Source organism: Columba livia, chromosome 1, assembly GCF_036013475.1.
Source record: "Columba livia isolate bColLiv1 breed racing homer chromosome 1, bColLiv1.pat.W.v2, whole genome shotgun sequence".
Classification (NCBI taxonomy): domain Eukaryota; kingdom Metazoa; phylum Chordata; class Aves; order Columbiformes; family Columbidae; genus Columba; species Columba livia.
This window is the reverse complement of record NC_088602.1, coordinates 1,036,249-1,053,635: the sequence shown is the minus strand read 5'-3', so window position 1 is coordinate 1,053,635 and position 17,387 is coordinate 1,036,249. Positions and strand designations below refer to the sequence as shown.

The 17,387-nt window shown below is 54.4% G+C and overlaps 2 protein-coding genes across 29 annotated transcripts in view; one reads left to right on the top strand and one right to left on the bottom strand.

Annotated features, from left to right (window-relative positions):
- The window catches only part of LOC106145902 (gastrula zinc finger protein XlCGF57.1-like), a 185,860-nt gene that overhangs the window by 106,826 nt on the left and 61,647 nt on the right, over positions 1 to 17,387 (top strand). For 3 of the 19 annotated variants that reach the window (XM_065049637.1, XM_065049639.1, XM_065049640.1), the window contains exons 4-5: positions 552 to 659; positions 820 to 3,985. The exons of 3 other annotated variants lie outside the window; for them this stretch is intronic. In XM_065049637.1, coding sequence (XP_064905709.1) covers positions 552 to 659; positions 820 to 2,030 — 1,319 coding nt within the window. In that variant the 3' untranslated portion in view covers positions 2,031 to 3,985. Of the gene's footprint in view, positions 1 to 551; positions 660 to 819; positions 3,986 to 12,443; positions 12,901 to 13,577; positions 13,705 to 14,324; positions 14,433 to 14,601; positions 16,729 to 17,387 lie in introns of those variants that run through there. 13 more of the 19 variants (XM_065049641.1, XM_065049642.1, XM_065049605.1 and 10 more) reach the window with 11 other exon arrangements.
- LOC110355742 (gastrula zinc finger protein XlCGF52.1-like) overlaps positions 4,613 to 17,387 on the bottom strand; it is a 163,636-nt gene continuing 150,861 nt past the window's right edge. Inside the window, exons 1-5 of one of the 10 annotated variants that reach the window (XM_065049700.1) lie at positions 8,549 to 8,649; positions 7,806 to 7,967; positions 7,009 to 7,135; positions 6,270 to 6,377; positions 4,613 to 6,096 (exon numbers count right to left, since the gene is read on the bottom strand). In XM_065049700.1, the coding sequence (XP_064905772.1) occupies positions 5,252 to 6,096; positions 6,270 to 6,377; positions 7,009 to 7,135; positions 7,806 to 7,931 (1,206 nt within the window). In that variant the 5' untranslated portion in view covers positions 7,932 to 7,967; positions 8,549 to 8,649 and the 3' untranslated portion in view covers positions 4,613 to 5,251. Of the gene's footprint in view, positions 6,097 to 6,269; positions 6,378 to 7,008; positions 7,136 to 7,805; positions 7,968 to 8,077; positions 8,398 to 8,548; positions 8,650 to 17,387 lie in introns of those variants that run through there. The other 9 variants (XM_065049702.1, XM_065049695.1, XM_065049696.1 and 6 more) reach the window with 9 other exon arrangements.

Genomic DNA, 17,387 nt, shown 5'->3' with positions numbered 1-17,387 from the left:
CCATTGAAAGGGCTGTCCAAGAGTTGACGTGGTGGTTGCAATTGCAAGTTTGACCCTGCCAGGCAGCCTCCTGTGGAGAGCGTTCCTGAGAGAAAATGAGGTGGGGTGGAATAGCCCATTTGAGATGGAAGTCACGCATGGACTCATCTAGTCCAACTGTGTGACCACTTCAGGGCTGACCACAAGCTGCAGCGTGTTGTCAAATGTCTCTCAAACAGGGACAGGCTTGCGGCATCGACTGCCTCTCCAGGCAGTCTGTTCCAGGATTGGACCACCCCCTCAGTACAGAAATGCTTCCTCACATCCAGTCTAAACCTCCCAGGCGCAGCTTTGAGCTGTTCCCAGGTGTCCTGTGTGCAGGAGAGTGGCCGAGGTGACGGGGGCGAGGCGAGAGGAGGCTGTAGGTACAGGGATGTGGGGGCTGAAGCCGCAGCCTGGCAGGGACAGGAGAGAGGAGCGGGGTGGGGGGGATGCTGGGGCTGTGGGTGCAGGGGCCGGTGCTGCTGTCCCGGCAGTGCGGGAGAGGGGGCTTCTCTCTGTGCCCTGGACAGGCTGGGCCACCATCAAACCAGAGATCATCTGCAAGATAGAGCGAGACGAGACGCCGTGCGTGCCAGAACTCCCTGGGGAGAGGCCGAGGCACCAGAGCCCTGTGCCAGGTGGGTCACGGGGGTTCAAAGTTGCACCCTACTCTTGCTGAGGGTGATCCATGCAACTGCAAGGGTGGGGGGCTGGCAGGGTGCCCTTGCTGCTCCCCATGGGGAGGTGTCTAACATGCCCATGATGTCGGTGCCAGTGACCCCGTTTTCTCCTCCCCAGCAGCTGTTGGCCCCGGGACACAGAGGGAGGTCAATGGAGTCAGGAGCTTTGTCCAGAGGCAGCAGCTGCTGAGTCAGCAGCTCATTGACAGTGGGGAGAAGCCCTTCACCTGCACCGACTGTGGCAAGAGCTTCAGTGAGAAGAAGACCCTTATTAAGCACCAGCGCATCCACACTGGGGAGAAGCCCTTCAGCTGCACCGACTGTGGCAAGAGCTTCAGGGAGAAGAACAAAGTCATCATCCACCAACGCATCCACACCGGGGAGAAGCCCTTCACCTGCACCGAGTGCGGTAAGAGGTTCAGCTTCAGTGAGAACCTGCTGAGGCACCAGCGCATGCACAGCGGTGAAAAGCCCTTCACCTGCAATGACTGTGGGAAGAGCTTCTCAGAGAAGAAAAACCTCATCATCCACCAGCGCATCCACACTGGGGAGAAGCCCTTCACCTGCAATGACTGTGGCAAGAGCTTCAGGCAGAAGAACAAACTCACCATGCACCAGCGCATCCACACTGCGGAGAAGCTGTTCGCCTGCACTGAGTGCGGTAAGAGCTTCAGCAACAAGAACAGACTCCTGATTCACCAGCACATTCACACTGGGGAGAAGCCCTTCACCTGCATCGAGTGTGGCAAGAGCTTCACAGGAAAGCGTTCCCTCATCACCCACCAGCGCATCCACACTGGGGAGAAGCCCTTCACCTGCACGGAATGCGGTAAGAGCTTCAGCCGAAGGACAAGCCTGCTTGAGCACCAGAGCATCCACACTGGGGAGAAGCCCTTCACCTGCACCGAGTGCGGTAAGAGCTTCAGCCGAAGGAGACGCCTGCTTGAGCACCAGAGCATCCACACTGGTGAGAAGCCCTTCACCTGCACTGACTGCGGCAAGAGCTTCAGGTTAAAGGGGAGCCTCATCATCCACCAGCGCATCCACACCGGGGAGGAGCCCTATAAGTGTTGCAAGTGTGGCAAGACCTTCAAGCAGAAGTGTCACCTGATGAGACACCAGTGTGTGCTGAAGGACCCAGATATTGTGCTGGAGGGTGTCCAGCAGGAGATGGGGGGTCCATCCCCAGCAGGGGGGCAGGCAGAGGCCAAGCCCTTCCAGTGCGGTGTCTGCGAGAAGCGGTTTTGGAAGGAGAGGCTCATGCTGGCTCACCAGCGCACCCACGGCACCCCCAGCCTGCAGCCGCCTCCGGAGCCCGGCACCCCCTGAATCTGCTGCTGAGGGGCCCGTGGGGTCTGGGGGCTGCTGTGGGGGTGGCTGTGGGGGGATGTCCTGGTTTTGTTTTGGTCAGAGTTAATATTCTTCCAAGTAGATGGCTTAGTGCTGTGTTTTGGAACTAGAATGAGAAGAATGTATCTAATATACAGATGTTTTGTTTGATACTGGGCAGTTGAGGACTTTTTGAATGAATCACTTAGAAGTCTAAGACTGTGTGATTTTTAGTATACTGTCTACTTTGCATTAGTTAGTAGCTAAATTTGCTGAAATCCCTAACTGTGTGTTGTCAAGTTCTGCTCATATTCAACAACCTTGTTCCTACTTGAGGAAAGCAAAGCAGCTACAGAACATCAACGTTCACAAAAGGCTGAAAGGCTCAGAGGCCCCTGCAACACGGCAGGATGGCAAAAGGCTGAACGGATGACATTCCCAAACAGAACTCCCCGAAACGGAGCAGAACCAGAATGGGTCTCTGTCCCTGTCTGTCCCAACTCTGCCCCAGCTCCATCCTGACTCTGTCACCAGCCGTCAGATCGCGAGTCTCCAAATATGAAGCATGATGCCGATGGCATGGAAGATCCTTGTTGATGGGTCTGGATGTCCATTCTATGGGAATATAGCAGAAGAATGGGGAACCTCACATAGGCCTGTGGGAAACTCTAGACAACTTATCACTGTGCCTGAGATTCCTGCGTTGTTGTGAGAAAGAGCGGGAGGCTGCGCCCGCCTGGAACCTTGAAATACAGGCGAGCTCGGCAGGCCCAGTGATCTTCTCCCAGGGCTGAACTGACCAGCGCCTGCGTCCCCGCTTGTGTTACCTCTGCGAGGGAGCTTAGGTGCTACTTCGGAGATCCCCTGGTCGAGAGGGAACTAAGAGAAAACTTGCTCTTTGCAAATGCATTCGTGGCCTCTGGCTCTTCCTGCGACGTGCCTGCACTTGTGCACACACCACACAGAGCTTCTTGACGGATAACGCAACGATAGGTTATCAGAGGTGTGTCACAGTTACCTTTTTGCATTTTCTCCTTCGTTAGTCCAACCAAGGCTGTTATTTCTCCACACATTGCAGGTGCGGCATCAGTCGTTAGCCCCAGCAGCTGTTCTCAGGGTCATTTATGATTACTTGTGGACTTCTCCACCACATCAAGTATGTCCTTCCCTGTTGTCTTCCGTGAACGGCAATGACATCCAAGAGCTCCCCGGTGACAGACAAGTCTGCCTTGACACCTCTTATACAAACGGATAGATGCGCTGTGTCTGTTTTGTCTGTGCTTTCATCAACGGGTAATGAAAAAGCCAGATCACCGCACGCCTCTTCGTCCAGCTGTGTCGTCAGACTTCCTGCCTGTTCCTTAACACGGTTTAGCCATGGTGTTTCTTGACAAACTGACATTTTCAAAAGTGTGTATTTGATGGGGGCACTCCTGCTCACACACCTTTAGCGTGCACTGCTTCAAAAATGCACCCTCTGGAAAGCACTTGGAAGCTCCTGCAATTTCTTTGGCCACAACCAAGCTAGCTATCACTGCTACATAATTTTTAGCTACAGCTCTGGTCATCATGTTCTGCTGTGAATCGCGAGTGTATTTTCCTCCCGTGCTTCCACATAAGCACGTGTATTATTCTGTGCATATTGGCACGTGTATGTCTCCTCGCAGAATAGCAAGTGTACTATAAATTTACCCTCGCAGATTTGCGAGTGTATACGTCCCATACTCAAGATATAATCCCACACCGTGTTCAGGCAAGTGTGGACTCTTCCCGGACTCAGGGGTGGCTCCAGCATTGTTTTTGCTGAAGCCATGTGTATGGAAACTGTGGACCACCTGTTGTATCAGTTGCTGCCCCTTAATAATTTTCCTCAACTGATATCCGAACCTGTATTTAAGTCACTTTTGGAGTGCTAAAACCCTGTTTCTCACCGGTTTAATAAAAGTTGTTTTGGACCCTCTTGTCCCTTAAACTAACCTTGGGATGCCTCCGTGACAGACCCCCGACAAGGGATCATACAAAATATACAAACCCAATCTTTGATTTCCCGGGTAGGGCAGCATTGCCCGGCGGAGCTGGCGTTGCTCCAGCAGCTGCAGGGCAGCACCCGGATGTCCTGGGCTGGACTCTGCAGCAAACCGGAACTGGATTCAGGGATGCAGCATCTGGAACCGGGCCTTGGATCGCAGGTACGACAGGCAGGGTTCTCTTCAGATTCCAGCCATGGTCAAAGAGAGCGAGACCCTCGTGATCTCCCAATTCTATTGGATGTATGATGTGTATGGGATGGAATACTTAGTTGGTCAGTTTTGGTCACCTATTCTGTCTGTCACTCTTTGCAAATACACCCCTCTCACTTACGGGACACGCAAAATTCACCAGTAACCTTGGCTGTGTCCGCAACTGCAGGAGACTGTACGAAGAGTAAGACGTGAGACTGATGGGGGACACGAGTAACTGCCTTGGGGCATTGAAAGAAAAGACAGACAAGAATTATGCGGAGGGAGTGGGGGAGCAGTAGCGGGAAAGACGTTCCCTCAACTGGGCAAACATTTAATTTTTAAATAAATCAGCCAGATTGATGAACTTCAGCAATTACGTCTTATTATTAAAAAGTACCTGTAAAAGATAATTTTTATTTGTTAACCAGGAGCCAGGGTCCCACTCCTGAATTCTACATTGTCTTCCATGGACAAGGTTGTTGAATATGAGCAGAACTTAACAACACACAGAGATCTCAGAAAATTTAGCTACTAACTAATGCAAAGTAGACAGTATACTAAAAATCACAGTGTCTTGTACTTCTAAGTGATTCATTAATTCAGTCAAAAAGTCCTCAACTGCCCAGTATCAAACAAAACATCTGTATATTAGATGTACATTATTCTCATTCTAGTTCCAAAACACAGCACTAAACCAGCTACTTGGAAGAATATTAACTCTGACCAAAACAAAACCAGGACACCCCCACACAGCCACCCCACAGCAGCCCCCAGCACCCCATTGGCTCCTCAGCAGCAGATTCAGGGGGTGCCAGGCTGTGGAGGCGGCTGCAGGCTGGGGGTGCCGTGGGTGCGCTGGTGAGCCAGCATGAGCCTCTCCTTCCAAAACCGCTTCTCGCAGACACCGCACTGGAAGGGCTTGGCCTCTGCCTGCCCCCTTGCTGGGGAAGGACCCTCCCTCTTCTGCTGGACACCCTCCAGCACAATCCCTGGGCCCTTCTACACACACTGGTGTCTCTTCAGGTGACACTTCTGCTTGAAGGTCTTGCCGCACTCCCAGCACTTGTAGGGCTCCTCCCCGGTCTGGGTGCGCTGGTGGTTGATGAGGCTCCTCTTTGTTCGGAAGTTCTTGCCACAGTAGGTGCAGGTGAAGGGCTTCTCCCCAGTGTGGATGCGTTGGTGGACGATGAGTTTGTTGTTCTCACTGAAGCTCTTACCACAGTCAGTGCAGGCGAAGGGCTTCTCCCCAGTGTGGATGTGCTGGTGAGTCAGCAGTCTCTTCTTGTGGCTGAAGCTCTTGCCGCACTCAGTGCAGGTGAAGGGCTTCTCACCGGTGTGGATGCGCTGGTGGCTAAGAAGGAAGTCCCTCCGTCTGAAGCTCTTACTACAGTCAGTGCATTTGAAGGGCTTCTCCCCGGTGTGGATGCGCTGGTGGTTGATGAGGGTATTCTTCTCACTGAAGCTCTTGCCACAGTCATTGCAGGTGAAGGGCTTCTCCCCGGTGTGGACGCGCTGGTGGTTGATGAGGGTCTTCTTCTCCCTGAAGCTCTTGCCACAGTCAGTGCAGATGAAGGGCTTCTCACCGGTGTGGACGCGCTGGTGCCGAAGCAGTGTGTGACTCTGCCTGAAACTCTTACCACAGTCAGTGCAGGTGAAGGGCTTCTCCCCGGTGTGGATGCGCTGGTGGTTGATGAGGGTCTTCTTCTCCCTGAAGCTGTTGCCACAGTCAGTGCAGGTGAAGGGCTTCTCCCCACTGTGAACGTGCTGCTGACTCAGCAGGTGCTGCCTCTGGACAAAGCTCCTGACTCCCTTGACCTCCCTCTGGGTCCCGGGGCCAACAGCTGCTGGGGAGGAGAAAACGGACGGGGTCACTGGCACCGACATCATGGGCATGTTGGACACCTCCCCATGGGGAGCAGCAAGGGCACCCTGCCAGCCCCCCACCCTTGCAGTTGCATGGATCATCCTCAGCAAGAGTAGGGAGCAACTTTGAACCCCCGTGACCCTTGATACCCACCTGGCACAGGGCTCTGGTTCCTCTGCTGCTCCCGAGGGGGCTCTGGCACACACGGAGTCTCTTCTCGCTCCATCTTGCAGATGATCTCTGGCTTAACGTTGGCCCAGCCTGTCCGGGGCACAGAGAGAAGCCCCCTCTCCCGCACTGCCGGGACAGCAGCACCGGCCCCCGCACCCACAGCCCCAGCATCCCCCCCACCCCGCTCCTCTCTCCTGTCCCTGCCAGGCTGCGACTTCAGCCCCCACATCCCTGCACCTACAGCCTCCTCTCGCCTTGCCCCCGTCACCTCGGCCACTCTCCTGCACACAGGACACCTGGGAACAGCTCAAAGCTGCGCCTGGGAGGTTTAGACTGGATGTGAGGAAGCATTTCTGTACTGAGGGGGTGGTCCAATCCTGGAACAGACTGCCTGGAGAGGCAGTCGATGCCCCAAGCCTGTCCCTGTTTGAGAGGCATTTGGACAATGCCCTTAAGAAGATGCTGCAGCTTGTGGTCAGCCCTGAAGTGGTCACACAGTTGGACTAGATGAGCACTGTAAGCCACTTCCATCTCAAATGGGCTATTCCACCCCATCCCATTTTCTCTCAGGAACACTCCCCACAAGAGGCTGCCTGGCAGAGTCAAATCTGCAATTGCAACCACCATGTCAACTCTTGGACAGCCGTTTAAATGGCTCCAGCTCACTTAAAGAGATGAATTCTTACTTGACCCCAGCCCAACATCACCAGAGAGTCCTCACCCAGCGAGGCAACCATCTGGTAGTTCTCCAGCATCACCTCCCGGTAGAGCTGCCGCTGACAGCCCGACAGCTTTGCCCACTCCTCGGGGGAGAAGGAGAGCGCCACATCCTCAAACGTCACCGACATCTGCAGCAAGAAGCACACCCGGCTCAGCACACCCCACCGCATGGTTGCTAAACACCTCTGCTGAAATCCTACCAATACTGGGTAGGGCCCCGCTGGCACTGGGAGCAACGTGAGAGCAGCGCGGGGAGAGCTTGGAGCATACTGTGCAAGGGAAGGGTGAGGGCAGAGGGGCAGTGTTGGCACAGCCAGGTGGCACAACAGGGTCACCGCAGGACACAGGACATGTTCAGCAGGTTCCTGGGTTGGGGACACCCCACCAGCTGTGCCAGCAGAGGGGCAGGGCTGGCAGGCTTAGAGGCAGGTTTTCCCTGCCCGTGCCAATTAGGGACCCACGCCAGAGCACTGGGAACTGTGCCCTGTCCCACACCCATCCCACTAGCCAGATCACCCACCAGGACCGGGCACAGCACTGTGACACAAGGGCTGGCCCGAGGCCTGGCAGCAGGCACGCTCCTGCCTGCCCCTGCCCGTGGTGCGGCTCAGCGGGCAGGAACGGGAGCACCCTGCACCGCACCGGGTCTCAAAACAGTTCTCTCCCACACCTCCTGTTCCAACCAGACTCCCAACACAGCTGGTCCCACGGCTGTTTTGCCGCTGCTGCACCACGGAACCAATCACAGCAATCCCAGCCCGTGCTGTCCCCAGAGCCGGGGCCGTGCCTGACCCCCACCTTGCCACAGCAGCCTGGAGCCCGGCGCGTCTCTGCTCTCCGCGTGGAGATGGAGGCCCGTGCAGGTATTGATCCGGGAAGAGGGAGGCGGGATGCTCCGGATTCCACTCGAGATGCCTGTCCCATCACCAGCCGCACCAGCACAGCCAGGACAGATGGTCCCTGCAAGCACAACATTTTCATGAAGAAATCAGGGGCACAAGTTCACTCACCTGCCCACAGCTGCCTTCCCTGCACCCCGAGCCTCCACAGCTACTGGGAAAAGTACCGACCCAAAGACCTTTGCCCACCGACCCGGCCATCTTGCAGTAAAGGGAAGAATGAGCCACGAGAAAAAGGGCATTTTGGAAGCTCCCGAGTACCCAAATCTTGCTCCGGTGCCCCACAAGGGCAGCAGGAAGATGTGCGGGGGTGTCCAGGGGGTCTGAGCACCCGGTCCGGCCCCAGCCCAGCCCTTCCCAGCGCCGGGGCCACCAGGGCCGGATGCAGGGGGGCCCGGGCGGCTGGGACACGGAGCAGCGTGTCCGCGTTGCACGGGGGCCACGGGGCGAGCCGGGGAAAGGCCAGAGCGCCGGGGGGAGCCGGGCCCTAAGGGGAGTGCGGGGGGGTCCGGCAGGGCTGGGGGGCGGCCGGCGGAGGGGAGAGCACGGGAGAGGCCGTCGGGGCCGAGTCCCCTCCGCCGGGACCCCGCGGGCCAGCAGCGCCCATCCCCGTGCCGCGGGCCCGCCGCCCGCCGCCCCCACCTGCGCCGGGGCCGCGCCGCCAGCCCCGCACGGACAAAGGCGGCGCCGGGAGCCGCCGGCAGCGTCAGCCCGGGAGGGCCGCCCGCCGCCGGTGCAGCACGGGAGGTGTAGTCCTGCCGCTCCGCCCCGCTCGGCTCCGCATTAATGTCAACAAATTTTTATACTTCCAGCCACTTTTCCCATTCATCTCACTGACACAGCAGCTACCATCGATCATAATATTTCATAAGATCTTCCTTCCTCGTATTTCCAAGTGCTTTCTATTTTTTAAAACACCACCCAATATCGATTTCTTAGGAACACGACTGGAAACAGTCATTTCCGACCCCATCTCATAAGTAAAAACCATGAGAAGAGGGAGGGGGGAGCGAAGCACAGGACTGCTTGCAGCGCGAGTGGGAAAAGTGGGAAGAAGGTTTTATGGTGTGCTTACACCACAAGGAAACAATTCTAACAACAACCAGTAAAACAGTTAACTCACATTCCTGACAAGCTGCTTGATTTTCAGAGGCAATACACAGAAGCACGTAATATGTACTGTAACACCCGCAGATAACACGTTGACAGCAAACATTAGCATTCTATGATGCTAATTTCAATGCCAGTGTGTCCTTAGCCTTTAAGTTTTCAACCTGCTTATTGATGTCTTCTTGAAGATGGTCAATAAATTGCATGTAATTCTCATTGGGACCCTGATTTGTCTGCTTTGTCAGTTTCTGGCACCTTTATCACAGCTTGATACACAAGGTCCTTTGACTGCCTCAGAATTTCAGAAACCAATCATGCCTGTAATTGTGGTGTGCCAATTAGTGTCTCTTCCAAGAGTTAGGGGATGCCTTTTAACAAATCCCCATCTTTCTGTCCTGAATGATCTATAGCTGTTGCATTGCATAGGTCTAATTTTGCTTGAGTCTTTCATGGTTTTTATCTCATCTTGGGACAACACGTACACATACTCCTTTTCCTTTTAACTCTTCAAGGAAACGCTGCGGACCTTCACCCTCATCCGAGTCATCAGATAACATGGACTTGAACGGTGCTGGGGAATCTTTCAGTAGTGCTTTGCCCCATAGTAACATCCTTCACAAATTCAATTCCAGAAGGCTAACACCCTGCTTCTTCAGAAGCAGTTTCTGTGTAGATAATATAATACCCTCTTCTTCAGATAAGTTCCACCCCTCCTGTTCCCGGTAACTCATCAACTCTTGGCGTGGTGTCTTTTCAAGGATCCGGATCTTCGGCAGCTCCCCCCTGCTGCTCTATCAGCTGTACCGGGCTCCGTCTCCACAGCTCGTCTTCAGCTGTCACAGCTTCACCGCTGTCTCTTCTTCATGCGAGATCCTCTTCGTACAGGATCATGTTGGGGTCACCATATGTCGTGGTTGAGACAAATGACATAGACCAGGTTCTTCCAGGATTAAAGCAGTAGGTGCCATTTATTACCACACGTGCATTGTTATACAGTTTTACCAATTCATGTGTCTCTTCACTATTGGTTACAAGTTACAGCAGTAACATCTCACTGGCTGTTTTTGCTATCATCAGTGTTACTCTTTTACTCCCTTCTCTCTCACGGGTACATCCTTACGCTCTCCGGATACTCCTTTATTACCATTTTTCTCATGGGTAGGCATGAATATCTTCAAGGCTAATTTCTGTTCCCATGCCCCCTGTCAGGGAATCCATGGACCCACCGTAGTCTCCCACAGGAAGCTACCCTATCCCTTTTAAATTTCTCCCTAAAAAGATCTTAGACCGAAGACACACTTGTAACAAATGGGGTAGCAGGGGAAAGGAGAGAGAATTATGAATAAACTCCTATTTGTGGCAGGAAATTAAACCCTGCTGCTTTCCTATGGATAGCTGACAATGGGCTGCATCTCTTCATAGATGGGTCTTCAAGGGTAGTTGTCACGGAGGCACCCCGAGGTTAGTTTAAGGGACAACAGGGTCCAAAACAACTTTTATTAAACCGGGGAGAAACAGGGTTTTAGCACTCCAAAGTGACTTAAATAAAGTTTTGGGTGTCAGTTGAGGAAAATTATTAAGGGGCAGCAACTAATACAACAGGCAGTCCACAATGTGCATACACGTGGCTTCACTCAAAACAATGCTGGAGCCAGCCCTGAGTCCGAGATGCATACACACTTGCCTGAACACGGTGCGGGATTATTTTAAAGAGATACACGTACTTACACACGTGGCGGCGAGGCAAGCGGAGTCTCAGTCTCGGGGAGCGGGGCTCTCGGCGGCAGCAACTTGCTCGTGCTCCGAGAGACCCGTGACAATGGGCGGAGTGTCGACGAGAATCCCGTTTTTATTTGCTGATCAGATCTGACTGTAGGCATTCTAGAAGCTTCTCTGCACCCCCACACTGGCTGTGGGTGCCCCTGAATCCTCCAAACATCCCCCACACTGGCCGCAGGTGCCCAGTGGCTCACTGGCGCCTACTGAAGGAGGGAGAGGGAAAGAGGGGGGTTTGCATTCTGCCACAGTAGTTCAGGGAAAAGACACAGTGGGTGTGCCACCACTGAAGGTGCCAGTGCTGAAAGAAGGGAAATGGGAATGTTGCCTAATAACGGGTCAGCTTAGACATGCGAGCTGTATGCTTTCCATCAGGCACTGTGAATGTTAAAAGGAAAAGAAGGTACCATCTGTAATGATTCTAGATCTGCATTTGGAGTAGTGCACACCTTTGGGGAAATCTCGGAAGGACGGGGTCTAATTAATAGCACAGGGAAAGAATTGGTTCGTGAAGAACCAGTTGGACAAGTGTTATGTAATCTGATGTCACCAATAGAAGTGGCTGTAGTACCTGTTAATGGACATGAGAGGGGAAACTCCTTTTGTGTCAGGGGAAATTGGTTAGCAAATGAAATGGCCTGAGAAACAGCCTTAAAACCTGAAGCAATATCTATAAGTTATCTGGCGCCCCAGGTCCTGGCCGTGCAAGAAATTCCAGTTTTCAAGGAAAAATAAAAAGAAGTCCTCCAAGAATTAGGAGCCAGGGAACAGAATGGGAAATGGGTGCTCCCAGATGGTAGAGAAATGTGAAATAAGCAAACCATGAGGGAGGTGTTAGCAATTTTACATCAGGAGAGTTAAGGGGGGAACACAAGTCATGAGTGACATATTGTTACAAAAAGACGGATGTCCTGGAATTTACACCATAGCCAAGCAAGTCTGTAAATGATGTGTGGATTGTAAAAAAGCAAATAAAAAGGCACTTAGAAAGCAGCCTGCAGGAGGGCGGAGTCCAAGTTTATGACCCTTCCAAAATATTGGACTTGATTTCACAGCATTACCTGCAGTTGGGTGGATTAAAAACTTACTAGCGTCTGATCATCTTACCGGGTCGGGAGAAGCTTTCCCTCCGATCGCTGCCACGGCAGCAGTGGTAGCAACAGTGATTCTAGAACAAATTAAATAACGGATGGACCTCCTCAGTTTGGAACTAAGGATGTTTTCTCAAAACCTGTATACTCGGGTTGTCTTCTTTTCTTTCTTCTCTCGGGCAACAAGGGATTCTAGCAAAAACACTGCCTTTAGGATCTGCAGCTGACGAGTTTCAGCCTGGAAACTGGGCCCTGCTCAAATCCTGGAAAGAAACTAAGCTTGAGCAGTTTGGGAAGGAGCATTTCAAGTACTGCTGATCACCAAGACAGCAGCACGAGCAGCTGAAAAAGGGTGGACTCATTACACGTGGATTGAATCGAACCTCGAAAGGACAATGAGGAGCGGCAAGTAAAAAAGCTGCATGGAGTATGGAGGAGATACCAGGGGTGGCGGGCAGGGACAGGGGCCGCAAGGACACAGCGGTGCTCCCGGTGCCCGCCTCCCCGAGCCGAGCGGGGCGGAGCGGCAGGACTACACCTCCCGTGCTGCACCGGCGGCGGGCGGCCCTCCCGGGCTGACGCTGCCGGCGGCTCCCGGCGCCGCCTTTGTCCGTGCGGGGCTGGCGGCGCGGCCCCGGCGCACGTAGGGAAGGTTTGGGTACTCGGGAGCTTCCAAAACTCCTCTTTTTGGGGCTCTTTTTTGCCTTTACTTCGAGGCGGCCGGGTCGGTGGAAAAAGCTCTTTGGTGGCTCCTTTTCCCAGTAGCTGTGGAGGCTCGGGGTGCAGGGAAGGGAGCTGTGGGCAGGTGAGTGAACTTGTGCCCCTGATTTCTTCATGAAAATGTTGTGCTTGCAGGGACCATCTGTCCTGGCTGTGCTGGTGCGGCTGGTGACGGGACAGGCACCTCGAGTGGAATCCGGAGCATCCCGCCTCCCTCTTCCCGGATCAATACCTGCACGGGACTCCATCTCCCCGTCGAGAGCAGCGACGCGCCGGGCTCCAGGCTGCTGCGGCAAGGTGGGGGTCAGGCACGGCCCGGGCTCTGGGGACAGCACGGGCTGGGATTGCCATGGTTGGTTCCGTGGTGCAGCTGTGGCAAAACAGCCGTGGGACCAGCTGTGTTGGGAGTCTGGTTGGTACAGGAGGTGTGGGAGAGAAGTGTTTTGAGACCCGGTGCGGTGCAGGGTGCTCCCGTTCCTGCCCGCTGAGCCACACCACGGGCAGGGGCAGGCAGGAGCGTGCCTGCTGCCAGGCCTCGGGCCAGCCCTTGTGTCACGGTGCTGTGCCCGGTCCTGGTGGATGATCTGGGATGTGGCACGGGTTGGGAACAGGGCACAGTCCCCACTGCTCTGCCGTGCGTTGCTACTTGGCAAAACAGGGGAAACTTGCCTCTAAGCCTGCCAGCTCTGCCCCTCTGCTGGCACAGCTGGTGGGGTGTCCACAACCCAGGTTCACCTGCCCAGTGAACCTCCAGTGCTGCAGTAACCATGCTGTGATGCCTGGCTGTGCGAACTCCGCCCCTCTGTCCTTGCCTTTCCCTTGCACAGGATCCTCTGAGCTCTCCCAGCTCTGCTCTTGGGTTTCTGGAGCCCCCACTGCCAGCGGGGCCCTACCCCATGTTGGCAGGATTTTGGCAGAGGTGTTTAGCAACATTGCGGTGGGGTGTGCTGAGCCGGGTGTGCTTCTTGCTGCAGATGTCGCTGACGTTTGAGGACGTGGCGCTCTACTTCTCCCCCGAGGAGTGGGCAAAGCTGTCGGGCTGTCAGCGGCAGCTCTACCGGGAGGTGATGCTGGAGAACTACCAGATGGTCGCCTCGCTGGGTGAGGACTCTCTCTGGTGATGTTGGGCTGGGGTCAAGTAAGAATTCATCTCTTTAAGTGAGCTGGAGCCATTGAAAGGGCTGTCCAAAAGTTGACGTGGTGGTTGCAATTCCAAGTTTGACCCTGCCAGGCAGTCTCCTGTGGAGAGTGTTCCTGAGAGAAAATGAGGTGGGGTGGAATAGCCCATTTGAGATCGAAGTGACTTACAATGCTCATCTAGTCCAACTGTGTGACCACTTCAGGGCTGACCACAAGCTGCAGCGTGTTGTCAAATGCCTCTCAAACAGGGACAGGCTTGGGGCATCGACTGCCTATCCAGGCGGCCTGTTCCAGGGTTTGTCCACCCTCTCAGTACAGAAATGCTTCCTCGTGTCCAGTCAAAACCTCCCAGGTGCAGCTTTGAGCTGTTCCCAGGTGTCCTGTCTGCAGGAGAGTGGCCGAGGTGACAGGGGCGAGGCGAGAGGAGGCTGTAGGTACAGGGATGTGGGGGCTGAAGCCGCAGCCTGGCAGGGACAGGAGAGAGGAGCGGGGTGGGGGGGATGCTGGGGCTGTGGGTGCAGGGGCCGGTGCTGCTATCCTGGCAGTGCGGGAGAGGGGGCTTCTCTCTGTGCCCCGGACAGGCTGGGCCACCGTCAAACCAGAGATCATCTGCAAGATGGAGCGAGAAGGGACACCGTGCATGCCAGAGCCCCCCGGGGAGCAGCAGCGGCACCAGAGCCGTGTGCCAGGTTGGTACCCAGGGTGGGGGGGGGTCAAGGTTGCACTGTCTCCTTGCCCTGGTTGATCCATGCAACTGCAAGGGTGGGGGGCTGGCAGGGTGCCCTTGCTGCTCCCCATGGGGGAGTGTCCAACATGCCCATGATGTCGGTGCCAGTGACCCCGTTTTCTCCTCCCCAGCAGCTGTTGGCCCCGGGAGACAGAGGGAGGTCAAGGGTGTCAGGAGCTTTGTCCAGAGGCAGCACCTGCTGAGTCAGCAGCACATTCACAATGGGGAGAAGCCCTTCAACTGCACTGACTGTGGCAAGAGCTTCAGCGCCAAGAGGTATCTCATCATCCACCAGCGCATCCACACCGGGGAGAAGCCCTTCACTTGCACTGAGTGTGGTAAGAGCTTCAGCCAGAAGAGCAGCCTGCTGACTCACCAGCGCATCCATACTGGAGAGAAGCCCTTCACCTGCACTGACTGTGGCAAGAGCTTCAGGGAGAAGAAAAAACTCATCATCCACCAGCACATCCACACTGGGGAGAAGCCCTTCACCTGCACTGAGTGCGGTAAGAGCTTCATCCAGAAGAGCAGCCTGCTTGGGCACCAGAGCATCCACACCGGGGAGAAGCCCTTCACTTGCAAAGAGTGTGGTAAGAGCTTCATCCAGAAGAGCAGCCTGCTTGGGCACCAGAGCATCCACACCGGGGAGAAGCCCTTTACCTGCACCGAGTGCGGTAAGAGCTTCATCCAGAAGAGCAGCCTGCTTGGGCACCAGAGCATCCACACCGGGGAGAAGCCCTTCACCTGCACCGAGTGTGGCAAAAGCTTCCGTGAGAAAAAGACCCTCATCATCCACCAGCGCATCCACACTGGGGAGAAGCCTTTTACTTGCAACGACTGTGGCCAGAGCTTCACAGCAAAGAAGAACCTCATGAACCACCAACGCATCCACACCGGGGAGAAGCCCTACACCTGCACCGAGTGCGGTAAGAGGTTCAGCTTCAGTGAGAACCTGCTGAGGCACCAGCGCATGCACAGCGGTGAGAAGCCCTTCACCTGCAATGACTGTGGGAAGAGCTTCTCAGAGAAGAAAAACCTCATCATCCACCAGCGCATCCACACTGGGGAGAAGCCCTTCACCTGCAATGACTGTGGCAAGAGCTTCAGGGAGAAGAACAAACTCATCATGCACCAGCGCATCCATACTGGGGAGAAGCTGTTCGCCTGCACTGAGTGCGGTAAGAGCTTCAGCCAAAAGGGCAACCTGCTGAGTCACCAGCGCGTACATACTGGGGAGAAGCCCTTCACCTGCACTGAGTGCGGTAAGAGCTTCAGCCACAAGAAGAGCCTCCTGATTCATCAGCACATTCACACTGGGGAGAAGCCCTTCAGCTGCACTGACTGTGGCAGGAGCTTCAGAGTTAAGTGGAGCCTCATCATCCACCAGCGCATCCACACTGGGGAGGAGCCCTACAAGTGTTGCAAGTGTGGCAAGACCTTCAAGCAGAAGTGTCACCTGAAGAGACACCAGTGTGTGCTGAAGGACCCAGATATTGTGCTGGAGGGTGTCCAGCAGAAGAGGGAGGGTCCTTCCCCAGCAGGGGGGCAGGCAGAGGCCAAGCCCTTCCAGTGCGGTGTCTGCGAGAAGCGGTTTTGGAAGGAGAGGCTCATGCTGGCTCACCAGCGCACCCACGGCACCCCCAGCCTGCAGCCGCCTCCACAGCGCGGCACCCCCTGAATCTGCTGCTGAGGAGCCAAAGGGGCACTGGGGGCTGCTGTGGGGTGGCTGTGTGGGGGTGTCCTGGTTTTGTTTTGGTCAGAGTTAATATTCTTCCAAGTAGCTGGTTTAGTGCTGTGTTTTGGAACTAGAATGAGAATAATGTACATCTAATATACAGATTTTGTTTGATACTGGGCAGTCGAGGACTTTTTGAATGAATCACTTAGAAGTATATGACACTATGATTTTTAGTATACTGTCTACTTTGCATTAGTTAGTTGCTAAATTTGCTGAAATCTCTAACTGTGTATTGTCAAGTTCTGCTCATATTCAACAAACTTCCACCTACTTGAGGAAAGCAAAGCAGCCACAGAACATCAACGTTCACACAAGGCTGAAAGGCTCAGAGGCCCCTGGAACACGGCAGGATGGCAAAAGGCTGAACGGGTTGCGGTTGAGATGAACAAACAACATGGACCAAGTTCTTCCAGGATGAAAGTAGTAGATGCCATTTATTGCCACAAGTGCATTTTTATACAGTTTTACGAATTCATGTGTCTCTTCACTATTGGTAACAAGTAACAGCAGTCACATTTCATTGGGTAGTTTTGTTATCATCAACCTTACTCTTTTACTCCCTTCTCTCTCACGGGTACATCCTTAACATCTCTGGATACTCCTTTGCTCCCACCTTTCTCATGGGTAGGCATGAATATCTTCAAGGCTAATCTCTGTTCCCACACCCTCCATCAGGGAATCCAAGGACCCACCGTAGTCCCCCACAGCTGCCCTGAGGCTGGACCCCAGGGTCTGGACCTCCAGGGATGGCCCATCAAGTGCGGGAGCTCCCACCAGCACAGTCTGTTGGAAAATACAAGTTTTGTCCAGTCTGCCTCTTTCCTCTTCTCATCTCCACCTTCTCTCAATGTCTTTTATTTCTGCCTTGCCGGCTTCTGTGCTTCCTTGGCCTGATGTCTGACTCTCTTTGGACTCCTGTTTTGCACAGGAGCTGCAGATTTTGCCATCTAACATTCCTTGGAAAAAGCAAAGGACAAGTTTGGCAGCCAACCCCCGCATTGCTATGTTCTGCACCCCTGAGCAGGAAACACAGGCAGAAGCACACAACTCTGAATGTCATGGAGGAAGGCACATCTTGGGACCATTTATTCCAAGGGCCTGCTCAAGAAGGTTGCCCTGGATTACGTTGCTGAGTTGAATTTTTCCCACCTCCAAGGCGGAGTGGGTGGCAGGTGGCCG